The 13,623-nt window shown below is 37.6% G+C and overlaps 1 protein-coding gene across 1 annotated transcript in view; it reads left to right on the top strand.

Moving 5' to 3' along the window:
- CCDC138 (coiled-coil domain containing 138) overlaps nucleotides 1–13,623 on the top strand; it is a 34,611-nt gene that overhangs the window by 7,360 nt on the left and 13,628 nt on the right. The window contains exons 5-11 of the mRNA XM_054382128.1: nucleotides 826–945; nucleotides 2,350–2,427; nucleotides 2,507–2,617; nucleotides 5,528–5,692; nucleotides 6,429–6,545; nucleotides 7,652–7,844; nucleotides 12,603–12,779. Coding sequence (XP_054238103.1) covers nucleotides 826–945; nucleotides 2,350–2,427; nucleotides 2,507–2,617; nucleotides 5,528–5,692; nucleotides 6,429–6,545; nucleotides 7,652–7,844; nucleotides 12,603–12,779 — 961 coding nt within the window. The remainder of the gene's footprint in view (nucleotides 1–825; nucleotides 946–2,349; nucleotides 2,428–2,506; nucleotides 2,618–5,527; nucleotides 5,693–6,428; nucleotides 6,546–7,651; nucleotides 7,845–12,602; nucleotides 12,780–13,623) is intronic.

Genomic DNA, 13,623 nt, shown 5'->3' with positions numbered 1-13,623 from the left:
GGAAGTTACTGAGCTTCCAAGTAGAAATACAGAGAAGGATCTCTTTAGAGCTTGTGTCCTTTATACTTTACTGTGCTTTACTTTTTTCTTTTGCACATGTAGGAAGAGAGGATATGACTGGAAATGGAAAAGCTGAGAATGAGTGGGTGAATAAGTGATGAATAGTGAATTCATGGAAAGGGAGAAAATGAAGTATAGCTAGTATATGTAGCTGGAATATTTTCAGTAAAATAAAACTTTTCTGTTTTGTCAGATACTTAAAGAGAGGCACCTAGTGTCCAGAGAATATTAAAATAAGATTTGGGGGGAAGAGAAGAATGACAGCGTTTATGCAGATTGTAGTAAACAATTTGTGCTTGTGCTGTAAACTAGAGCACTAGTTTACAAGGCATAGTGTTAGTTTCTTGCTCTTCATGACTCAGAGTGAGCAAAGCCAGAAAAACTTGTTGAAACTTCAAAAATTATTGAAAAACATAATCACTTTTTTTGGTAATTATATGGGAAAATCAAAGTAAATCAAAACTCTGTCACTGATTTTTGAGTTCACAAGTTTTCCCCACCTTTGACATGTTTGAGAAGCGTAGATATTGGTATAATCTGGGGTAGAATCTGGAAAGAGTAAGAGCAATAGACTGCACTGTCAGTTTCTTGACAGATTGTTCTTAATATGCAGTGTGGATGTTGTTTTTCATAGTGCTGGTCAAATGTGTGAATTGGAATTACAAACTTAATCTTATTATTTTAACACTAAAGTCGACCTTAGCTCAGAATTGTTTCTAAAGTAGTCTCTTGTAAGTCCTGTTTTTAAATCTGATATTTCTGTAGCAACACGGGGCAGAAGTTAAACAGCTGACAGAAGCCTTGAGAGAAATAACTAAAGAAAATAGGAGGCTGAAGTCATCATTTGACACCTTGAAGGAAGTGAATGACTCTTTAAGAAAACAGGTAAAATTTAGTTATTTACTGTTGTCAGGAATTTTACAAGTTACAGTCAAAAATTTAAAGTACTTGAATGGCTTAAATTTGCAAAATTGCTGAACTTTTTGTTTCTGTCAGAAACAAGAGTTGTGTGAATGACTGAAAGCACTTTCTGCACCTTTTTCTAGTACTTGGTGTTTAGCGTCGCTGATCTTTTACAGTATAAAAAAAGTTGGACTTACTCCTCTGATGCACTAGCAATGGCTGATTTTTAGCAGGGAAAAATACACATCCTCTAAAACAAAATGAAAGTGAATGGAGAGAAAATACTTTATAACATCATAGAACTACCCTGTGCTGAACTGCTGTGCTGATTCTATTAAATAAAAAGTAGAATGGGTATTTCTAACTTCGTTTGCTAAGTATTTTCAGTTATTTGTACAGATGTTAATTAAGGCAATACTTTCTCTATTTTTAAACAGAGACAGTGGTTCACAGTAACACAGAGAAAAAAAAATTGTCTCACTTGACTGTTAAGTCTAACCTAAAATGGTAACATGCAGATTGCTATCTCAAATATTTGACCATTGTTTTTTAATTGAATTAATTACAGTTCTGTTAGTCAGAGTACGATAAAAATTTACAGCAGAGAGTTTATTCTTTCTCTTAGAGGTCAGATCTTACTCTTAGGATGTTGATGGTTGTGGTGCCACCCATCTCTCTCTCTCTTTTCCCTCACTATAAAATATTTGCATTTCTGTGTATACTGAGGGCCTCTGTTTATTGTATGTATAGAACATGTTTCTTATATATAAGTGGAGTTTACAGTTTCCTCATCTTTTCTCAGAGAGCAAACTAGTTTTGTGGCACGGTCAGTAACTGTTTTGATCTGCAGAGACCACCCTTCCTGTTAAAAAGACTATGGGACCGTCATTGAAATGTGTGCTCCATTTTTATATCACTGCTTCATAAAAGTGTGCAGTGCTTGTATGCCTAGATTGGTATTGTAGGGCTTATACTGCCCCTGCAAACAAAAAGGTTGGTCTGCAATTCAGCAAAGAGCTACTGCTGTCTTATTTATCCTGGAAAATGTTGCCCAGAGAGGTAGTGGAGTCTTTCACCTTGGAGATACTCAGAAGTTGTGTCGACATAGTACTGACCAGCTAGCTCTCAATGGCCCTGCTTGAGCTGCAGGGTTAGACCAGCTGACCTCCAGAGATGCCTGCCAACCTCAAATAGTCTGTGATTACGTTATTTCTTATGGAGATTGATGATGATTTTGTTTCTATCACTTCACGTACTCGGAAGAGTAAACATGAATTAAAATAATTTAGCCACTCAGCAACTAAATGAAATTATTTCAGTGTAATAATTACATCAAGAAGTGAGTTTTGAATTTAGAGATGATTTAATATTTTATGATTCTTTCAGTTAAATGATGTAACTGAGCTGAACAAGAAGTTGGAAGGTCAAGCAAGAAAAGCACAAGCTCGTTTAGAAAATCTGCAGGTAAGGTTTGTTCTTACATGCGCCTGCTTCCCTTATAGCTATCAAGTGAAATATAATCAATTGTTACATTTTCTTGTAGAGGAAGCATGAATTTTTAATGGTACAGAAGTCTAAGGATATATGTAGAGTGGTGCAACAAAGCAAACCTGTCAAGCAGGAAAAAGTGATGACAACATCAAAAATTACTAAGGTGAGAATTGGGCAAAATGAAGGAATCATGCAAAAAACATTAAGCAGTGGAACATTTTCTGTATCTTCTAGAAATTAGAAAATGTAACATCAAATTTTGTGAATTAATTAGTTACGGTAGGAAAGATACAGGTTATATCAAGGGAGAACTGGCAGTCAAGCCTGTTGCTAAAATCAAGTCTGTTGGATTTTGTATTGTCTGCCTGTGTACTACAAGTATGTATTTTTATTTATATGGTATGTTTTCCTCTTCCTGTTATGTCATCTTTCATCTGTCAATTAATACTGGGCCCAAGACAATCTCAAAGTTCAGCAAGGCCAAGTGTGAGGTCCTACACCTGGGTTGGGGAAATCCCAAGCACAAATGTAGACTGCGTAAGGAGTGGCTCGAGAGCAGTCTTGAAGTGAAGGACTTTGGGGTGTCAGTTAATGAAAAACACAACATGAGTCAGCAGTGTGTGCTTGCAGCCCAGAAAGCCAATTGTGTCCTGGGCTGTATCAAAAGAAGTGTGACCATAAGGACAAGGGAAGTGATTCTCCTCCTCTACTCTGCTCTTGTGAGATCTAACCTGGAGTGCTGTGTCCAGTTCTGGTGCCCCCAGCATAAGAAGGACATGGAACTGATGGAACAGGTCCAGAGGAGCATCACAAAGATGATTAGAGGGCTGGAGCACCTCCCTGATGGGGACAGGCTCCAAGAATTGGGGCTGTTCAGCCTGGGAAAAAGGCTCTGGGGACACCTCACAGCAGCCTTCCAATACCTGAAAGGGGCCTACAAGAAAGATGTGAAGGGACTTCTTAAAAGGGCTTGTAATGATAGAACATGAAGGGATGGATTGACACTTTGAGGAGGGCAGATTTAGACTGAAGATTAGGAAGAAATTTTTTATAGTAAGGGAGGTGAGATGCTGGAACAGACTGCCCGGGAAGGTCATGGAAGCCCCCTCCCTGGAAGTGTTAAGGCCAGACTGGATGAGGCCTTGAGCAACGTGGACTAGTGGAAGAACTAAATGATCTATCAAGTCTCTTCCAACCCAAACCGTTCTATGAATCTATGAATATTACATCCTGCTTCCACTGTAACTGGTTTATTTCATTGTGTCAGAGCAAACCTTAAGCACTACATACTGTTCTTACAAATAACATCAATTAAAAAGGCAGTCAGAAGGATCACAAAGAAATTTAATTTTCTAAGCCCAAAGTAGTTGCACTACTGTTGTTTTTTTGAGAAATACTCTTTAAGGAGGGAAAGAGAACAAATGCACTGTTCATGCACAGTTCCAAAATTATCATCTTGTTTTCTTTAAAAAGTCTTAATATACCACTTAAGTAAGTATTTTCTGTCTCCATGCTACTCTGTTTGGTAGCAAATCCTCCAGTAGTGCGCTGCTAACTCTGCCAATTGCTAATGATTTTCTCCAGCTAGAGGCTAAGCTGTGAAATAGGAAAGAGATACTTCACAATATCTTACTTAATTAATCTACATCTGATACCTTAAAACTGTACTGCTTATATATAGCCAACATGACTGTTTACATAGGTTTTAGTATACTTTGGTTGCAAGTGAAATGTAAACAGTAGTTACAGTACTGAGTGAAGAGCAGAAGTACTGTCTGAAGGCAGAAGAATTTAGAGAAGTGTTTGTCCAGCCTGTCTTCAGGTACCTCTGGATATCTTTTATAGAGCATTTCACTGCAGTGTAGTACAGGGACATAATGACAATTTCATCTAGTGTTTGTTATTTTTCTAACCATGTTCATACCCAGTTAAATTTTAGTATCAGAGAAATGTATGAAATAAGACAAAGGGAGTTCTAGTGCATTGAAATAAGAATTTCCACATGCAAAGGACATTAAAGATTTGCTTTCTCCTGTAATTCATTCATCCGGAATTACAAAATGTAGCGTTTCTGTATGTGAAAATATTTTCCCAGGCCATTTATACCCTTTTGGCTAAGTACAAAATAAATTACATGTGTTTCACACTCAATAAACATTACAAAAAGTACCTGTTCTGCAGTGGAGAGGGAAGTGAGGTGTGAGAGAAGCGATGCAGGGTTCTTTCTGGGTCTCTGTGAGAAAGGCTTGACAACAAATGGTTTAATGAAATGGCTGTTTTAATGTGAGGAATATAGAGTGAGTAAATCTTAACTCTCTTAAGTTGCTGGGAACCTTGCAATTGTGCAGCATCAGATAGAGCCTGAGTGGATTTTTCCCAGGGCACACAGGGCAGGTCTTGTCTGTGTAGAGAAGCTCCTACTTTTTTGGCTGTTCAAGCTGTTACATAGTTTTCTTGCAATAAAACAAGTCTATTCATGAAGGACATTCAGAGCAGCACTTCTTGTTGCCCTTTTAGACAAAGGCAAGGCCAGGCAGGAGGTATGATCGCCAGTACCAAGTGGGAGCTGCCTGCAGGCTAGTAGTGTTAGCTGGCTGAGTTTATCCTGGAGCCAACCACAGGACAAACTGTGCAGTTAATTGTTCTGTGCAGCACAGCTCAGGCTGCCCCTGCTTAGGTTAACTGTGATGTGAACCTCGATGTACAGAGGTCTCCAGGTCAGAATCACCACCTTCCATCCCTTCATCCTTATACAGTTTACCTTTCCCAGAATTCTAAGTTACAGGTTACATTAATAACGTGCAGGCTTCTCAAACCTTGTATGCTGGGTACAAGACCCATCAGAGCACACACAGCTTCTTCAGTGTCACTGTTTCCTTGAATATCACATTTTCCACACACTCCCAATACAGTAAATTACCTCCTAGATGTTACCAGGCATATGCTCGTCATATTTTAAATTACGCCCAATATTTCAGAACTCATATATTCTCATATTTCAGTCTGTTATTATTTTGGTTTAGAGAAGTCATTGACTTGAATGCTGACATAGCTGATGTTGGCTATATTACAGCTACCACTGAATTCGCAAGTTTATGAGCTCTTAACTTTTCTTATGGATTGGATCTCAGACCAGCACCTTAGCAAAATAAAAACACAAGAAGAAAGTGAGGGCAGTCATAAACTTCTGGTTACCCAGACCTCCAAAAAAACCTGCACCCAGGAAAGGTGTATGAAGGTAAAGAAGTTTGGGTTGTTTTCTTACGTTGATATGTTTTCAGATTTTAGGTGGGGGGTTTGTGTGTTTAGATGATTTAGAGAATACAGTGGGTCAGGCTGTTTTATGCATACTTTGGATACCATAATTAAAATCAGTGTTAATAAGTAAGTCAATGTTCATTCTGGCACTGAGATAAGACAGAGTATTTGTTATTTGTAAAGCGTGCAGGTAGGTCACTTCTAAGGAAGAATACGATGTTCAGTCTCGAGAGCTTCAGCATTTCCAAGTCACTTCTGTCAGTTGACAACTTGTCTAATACTTTGTGTGTACATAATTCCTTTTCTCCAACAAGATGAACACGTATAATTTAAAATATTTGGGTACTTATATTAAAGCTTCAATTTGTGACTGATAAGACTGATAGCATGCTATAGTTGTAACATGGCGATGTCAAGGTTTGGGAATCAGTGAGATGTTAAAAAAAAATCTTCTACTGTTTTTCTGCCTTATATTAAAAGATTTAAAGCCATTGGGTTTGGATTTACTGAGATTGAGCTGACATGATGTATCTCCCCTTCGCATGTAAACCTCTGTAAAATTTAAAATCTGTGTATATGTATAATTTTGTTTGGATCTACACAGTGACTATTTGCAATAAAAGCTGGAAATTGTCTTTGTTTGATTTTCACTTACAGTTATCTTAAAGAATAATCTTTTATACTGCAAGTAATTTCACTTCTGTATATTTTTACAGCTTTTGCCTGTAGTTGCCGAGCAACTCCAGTGGATGCCATTTGTGAATCCTAAACTACATGTGTCAGTGATTAAATTTATTTACTGGTGTATAAGACAGCTAGACACTGGTATTCAGGTAAAACAAGTAGTCGTTTTACAGTATGGTCTTTTAAAAATTAAATTCACAGAAAATACCTACAGATTTTGTGTTTTAAATAAATATGAAAAGTGGATGTTTTCAGGCAGCATTTGTAAGAGAAACTTTGCTGTCTATGCAAAGCATAAATTCGTTGTGTTTACCACAGATAAATTCTTTTTCAAGTTAATTTTAAATTTTTCATTGCATATCTAAGCTTAGTTTTAATAAGTATGTGATCTCTGTTGTGTCTGAGCATTTGAGGAATTATATTTTTATGTACATTTCTAACATTTTGCACTGCAAAATGCAATAATTTTAGGTTCACTTCGTATATAAGATTTGTTGAAATTAATGGAAGTGTGTGGCAAAGCAGATAAGTAATTTTGATTTTTCTGTTCTCTGCTCAGTATCTAATTATCAGATATTCCTCACTCCCTTTGACTGGACTGCTATAAGAAAATATTTAGCAGTATAATAAAAAAGTCAATAGCTGTAGCGCAAAGACTCGGTATGATGCATAGTGCTGCCAAGAGTGCTTTTGCTAAAGCTAAAGACAAAAAACTTTAAATTCTTGAATTCAAATTCAGTAGAATAGTTGGGTGTTAATTTTAGTGCTCATAAGAAACTATATTTTAAATGAGCATATCGAGAAGTTTGATTCTGCAGTAGTATTTCTATATAGTTTATGATGAAAAGCCTAAAGGATTTTGAGTGTTCAGTGTTTTTAAGGTTCATATTTGATTCTATAAATACAGATTGATTCTATGAATACTTCTACAGGATGTAATTTCAGGCAGCCTTACAAAACAGAGTTGACTGAAGCTAAGCTTGTTTGTGAACCAGGGGCAGCTTAAATGTCAGCTTATTAGGGGCCCTCAATAACTACTCTCATTGTGAAGTATGTATTAGTAAGGTGCCGTGATAATGTTTGCCTGCTTTTTGGAACACAAAGTAGCATCTTCTGTACAGGGTTATATTCCAATAGATGGTTCAAACCATCTGCTACTTAGCATTTAATTGCTAGGGAAATATATTTATCTCTATATAGTACAGAGGATTTTAATGTGTTTTAGTGTTTACACTGTGTGCTTTGTTTGAAACAGCATGCAACAATGACATCAACAATGAGGAGACTTGGTGAAGATGTTTTCAAAGGCACAGTAAGTAAGGGAAGCCCACATGGTTCTTCCGAACAGTCTACAGAGAGTAAATCAAAATCGGCAGCTTTCTTTAAGAGTTCCTGTATGCCTCTGAGGTTTCTGTCAACTTTAATTGTGCTTAAAACAGTGACACAAGGTGAGTTCTGATTTTTTTAGTAATTATGTATCTGTTTCACTCGTGTGCCTGGACAAAAATCATATCGGTGATGCTGTAAAATTGTACTTTAATAATGGAAAGTGGTTTTGTTTGACTTTTATTACCTTGTGAAGTAAATACACTGGAAACCAGTATGAATCTGGCTGTTTCTCATTTCACATGGGCATGTGCATGTTTCTTTTCATAGGACTTCTTGTCAGGAAAAGCAACATTTCTGAAGTTGGGGAAAAGAGATGTTGGTAATTCTGTCAGACTGTTACTACAGCAGTGATTGGATTGCCAAGATCCTTTACTGCATAAAATGGCACAGCTAGTTGCTGTTTCATAAACTGAAGCAGCAGATTTTGCACAGTTCTAGAATTTCACTGTCCTGTTTAAGCTAGTAGGTTGTTTACCTATCCTGTGGAAAGCTCATCTGCTGCAGTGTCAAGTTTGGGGTTTTTTTTCCCTAACATAGTTACAACTGTGTTACATTTATCTTTATAGATTAATCTGATGTTCATAGGTATTTCTGATGTATCTGTAGCCACAGAGAGAAATCCACTTAACTGTTAGATTGAATTGTGTTGCGTGTCCTGAAATTGCTTTGTCCCTTGGTCTTTAGTGAGCAGTTGGTACTCCAGCTCTTACCTGTCTCCTGTTCCTCTTCTCGTAGCAAGTCTGGCACTGCAAATGGCTATCCACAAAACATTGTCAACACTGAAAAATGCTACACTGTGAAACTGGCAGTTCTTAATATGATTGTCCATTCAGATTCCACTGCTAAATAGAATAATTTACAAAGACACTGTGTTCTGGTTATGTAAAAATGTTTTAGGCTTCTAAGCCACCTGGCTAGCATGAAAAGTGGCCTTCTTATCCATGATCTTCCAAAATTCCTCTGTTGATGTAGTGTAGTAGCATACTTTGTTAACAAGGTCATATCATGACACAGTTCTGAAGATAGTGACTTCTACTTCAGATATGACAGTTTACTCCACTTCTGCAGTTTTCAAGATGCTGTGGCAAGTCTTCCAAGTGGGGCCTTCTTTGAAAACAGATATGGTCTGGAAATAACTAAACATTTTCTTTAAAATGATGACAAAAGTGGACTGTTTCTTGTGAGATTTGTGTTGAGCACATGATGAGAAGAGGCACAAACTCAGATTTTTAAGGCTTTCCTTCCTTATCCTTTTGACACAGAGACTAACTTACACTTCCCTGTCAGAACCCAGAAAAGAAAAGCCTTCAATCAATCTGATTTCTAGAGATATTTTAAAATTAACTTAAATTAAATTTGGTCATTTCAACAAATTCAGTTCTTACCTATTTCTAATTTATATATGACTTCTTTGGAAACCTGAACAGTAGTACATAATCTGAATTATGCTTAAAGGTTCTTCATTCATAAATCTGCAGATTTTATGATTCATTACAAAAGAATGTCTTGTTTTCATTTCTGTTATTAGCTTTCTATTTTGATTTGTTTTAATTCAGTAATGGCTTCAGTGATTGCTTTGAAGCAATTTTGTTCACCTATGCAAAAGAGTCCATCAGCATAAAAGCATCAGAGTTAATAGGTCCCCTCTGAATCCTAAATGCAATATAATTGCCACATAGTATCAGGTTGAACTTCTGACTACATAAAGACTGGACTTTTTGTCTATTAATTTATTTAGAAAGAAGAATAATTGAAAAATCCAATATCCTTTTAAACAACAGTTCATACAGCCTTGAATGTTTGTTTTTAGATTATAGTATCTGAAATAGCTACATCATTTTGACTTAAATTCATGCTTCTGCCTTTTGTTAACCAGTAAGAGCTGGGGTTGTTGTGTAGGGAGGCATCATAGTTGAGAGACTTTTTCCTTTCACTGTGAGATTTTTTCTGTTTCAAATTTGCTCACAGGATTCTCCCCCCTTTCACCATAGCAGATATGTATTAATAGTAGTGTAAAGTAGACTCCTCTACTTAAAACCTATATAATTTTGTGTTGGCAAAGAAACAGAAAGTTTAGTCTTCCCTGCCTCGTGAGAGCCAGAAAGTAAAGGTTTCAGAGGAGACACTACTATGAGTTAGTAAGAATCAGATTGTGTCTGGACAGGGTAAGAAAAAACTGGAAAATTTATCTCAAAGAACAGAGTAAGTGTTCTCTCAGCTGATTTGTTAACTGTTGCCTTTGGTTATGAAGCCTTTTCTCCTGAGACAGGAAATAGGAAACAAGAGGTGTGGCAGATCCTTTTTATTTGAGACAGGTAGAAAACACTAATTAGACACCATTAAGAGCAGGTGTAAAATTTGATTACTGTCTTCCTGCAGCAATTTAGGAGTACTGTGGAGCTTCCTAGCTGGGATTTTCTGCACAAGTATGTTTTACAAGGATAGCATAAGAATGAATGAATAAGAATCACTGTGATACTGAACACTTACTTTTTTTCCCTTTTCAAAGACATTTTAAAAGTACAGAACATTTTGATAACAAATAATTGTTCAGTGAGGTTATGACTGAGCAATCTAACTTCCGAAAAGGTCCTGCTTAGGGCAGGAGGGTTGGACTATGTTCCAACCTAAATTATTCCATAATTATATTTGTGCTATCCTTTGTTCTCAAAATGGTTTGTGTTTTAAAATATCTCTTCTAATAACACATCCCTTCTATTAATAACACAAAGAGATGGAGACAGATTACAGAACTGTTAATTTTCAAGGAAATCCTGAAAAACTCTGCTAGAATGTCAGAAGCAGATGCTGCCTACTTTGATAGCAGGTTTTTTTCATTTCTCATGAAGGAAGTTATGAGTTTTAGGCCGTTTCTTAGCAGAGATCTACCTCATGAAGTTGCTGGCACCCTAATTGACGCTAAATGGGAATACCAAGGGTTTTAAAACCATAATGAGCAATGTTCTTGTTCCTGGAAGTCATCCTTTGGCTTATATAGTTCAGCAGATTAATATGTCTTTGTGTTGAAATGATCTGCCCTGACATCGTTAATAAACGAACAAAATATTTAAACTGTTGGTGGGAACTCTTTCAGTCAAAGGATTTTTGTGAAGCATGATAATTACTCTCAAATTGAGACTGACATTTCTAGAAATGTTTAATAGAAAGATGCAAAAGATTGCAATACAAAAAATAGTTCTTTCAGAGACTTACTGACCCGAAGCAGATGAGCACTCTTGATTGGAATGAATCAGTTTAGCAACTTCCTAAAGTTGCTTTTTACTCCTGGCTTCCATAGCATGTAAAATATGATCTGTTGTTAAGCGTATGTCAAATATCACTGTGTATGAATTTTGACCACTCTGACCATGTGGCACTAAGGTTTAGTGCTAAAGCAGCAGCACATTTGGTTTGAACACATATCCCCGTTTCCATCAAAATACCAGCGTCCAGCAGGTGGCACAGTAGTTAAACTTTTGCTGCAGGCTAAATTGTCTCCTTGTGCTTAAAATTTCTATACTCCAGATGATCCACTTTGGCCACAAGAACCCCATGCAGAGCTACAGGCTGGGGTCAGAGTGGCTGGAGAGCAGCCAGGTGGAAAGGGACCTGGGGGTACTGGTTGACAGCCACCTGAACATGAGCCAGCAGTGTGCCCAGGTGGCCAAGAGAGCCAATGGCATCCTGGCCTGCATCAGGCATAGTGTGGCCAGCAGGAGCAGGGAGGTCATTGTACCCCTGTACACAGCACTGGTTAGGCCACACCTTGAGTACTGTGAGTACTGGGCCCCTCAGTTTAGGAAAGATGTTGAATTGCTGGAGCATGTCCAGAGAAGGGCAACGAGGCTGGTGAGAGGCCTTGAGCACAAGCCCTATGAGGAGAGGCTGAGGGAGCTGGGCCTGTTTAGCCTGGAGAAGAGGAGGCTCAGGGGTGACCTCATTGCTGTCTACAACTACCTGAAGGGAGGTTGTAGCCAGGAGGGGGTTGGTCTCTTCTCCCAGGCAACCAGCAGCAGAACAAGAGGACACAGTCTCAAGCTGTACCAGGGGAGGTTTAGGCTGGAGGTGAGGAGAAAGTTCTTCACAGAGAGAGTGGTTGGCCATTGGAATGTGATGCCCAGGGAGGTGGTGGAGTCACCATCCCTGGAGGTATTCAGGAGGGGACTGGACGTGGCACTTGGTGCCATGGTTTAGATAGTCATGAGGTTTAGGGTGACAGGTTGGACTCGATGATCTTTGAGGTCTCTTCCAGCCTTCTTGATTCTCTGATCAGTGCCATTCAAAGATACTGAGAAAAATCAAGAAATCAAGAAAATTAGAGTGGTTCACTTAATCTACATTCTTCATATAATTTAGTGCACTCTGCAGTGGAAGAGTATATAAAATGTGTGCACCAAAACTTAAATTACAACTTTTTGTAGAAAGGAGTAGGGAGTAGCTGCTTTCCTAAAGTGATTGCTCTTATTGAGACAAATCAGCCCTTGGGTCCTTTGATAGAGGTTTCCTGGATATTGAAACCAACATTGTCTCTATCTATGCAAGCTTGTAATTTCTTTCCTCTTAAAGAAAAATATTAGAGCTTTATATTTGTAAGTACATTTTTCTTCAACATATAAGTTGTACTTAGTCTTTTTCTTCACTCACAATGAATTGTTAAGGAATAAAAACAAGTAGAGAATGTGTTTAAATTTAAATGAAATTTAATATTTTCAGCTATTTAACTTAAATATATATCTGTAACAGGATATTTGTTCACATATTGCTTAATGGAACTATAATTATAGCAGTCTTATTGTCTGTATTCTGGTATATTTCAGTGGATTACCTGGCTCAGGCATTTGATTCCCTTCGCACAGACTTGAAGACGGATGATGGAAAGGCCTTATTTTTGGAATACCAATGTGTGCCTGTCATATTAAGTCACTTAAAAGTATCCAGCAGAGGTCTGCTTTCTAGTGCACTTGATGGACTACTACAGATGACTGTGGAATCAGGTACATTTGTGTAATGAAAAAAAAATTAAATCATTTCCCTGTACTCAGCACTGGTGAGGCCACACCTTGAGCATTGTTTTCGGTTCTGGGCCCCTCACTATAGGAAGGATATTGAGGTGCTTTAGGATGTCACAGAATCACAGAAGGATTTCATTATTGTATGTTCATCAGTCCTGGCCAGCTTAGGATATACGTTCATATGCAGTATTTTCTGTGGGTATGATCGTTGCCTTCTGTTGTTGGATCTTCTTATCACAAGGAATAGAAGTATCAGCACATGGAGTTAAAGGAGTAATTACTTCCAGAGTGATTTAGGTATCTGAGAAAGCTTGCTGGATCATAAGGTGATCTGAAGGATGCCTTCAAGGCATTTCAAAACCTGAAAAGAACTCATGAAGTTTCCTCCTGGAAACTGTGGCCAGAAAGCCAAATGGCATGTTCAACGTTCTCTACTCTTATTTACCTAGTAAGCTAAGAATAACATTTAACAAGGAGGTTTTGGTAATAGAACTCCAGCAGCTTTTTTTAGCACCTTACAGATGCCATGATTCTTTCTAGGGCTTGCTTGTGGTAGTCAACATCTCATGTCTACTACTTGGGAAGTATTAAAGCAAAAAGGATCACTTAAAATAAGTCTGTTAAAAAGAAATAATCAAAAGAAAGAAAAAGGACAGCAAGCCAGAATTTCTTTGACGAGCTATTTCTCTGTCAGTTTCAAAACGTGTGTTGGCACTCACCATTTGCTTCTGTCAAGGTAATGCTAACTTGAATAAAATGGGTTGTCTGTTTATAAAAAAGACTTGCAGAGAATAGTGGGAAAAAGTAAAATCTGTATGGTGAGAGG

This window comes from Indicator indicator, chromosome 1, assembly GCF_027791375.1.
Source record: "Indicator indicator isolate 239-I01 chromosome 1, UM_Iind_1.1, whole genome shotgun sequence".
Lineage (NCBI taxonomy): Eukaryota > Metazoa > Chordata > Aves > Piciformes > Indicatoridae > Indicator > Indicator indicator.
This window is presented reverse-complemented; position numbering and strand designations above follow the sequence as displayed.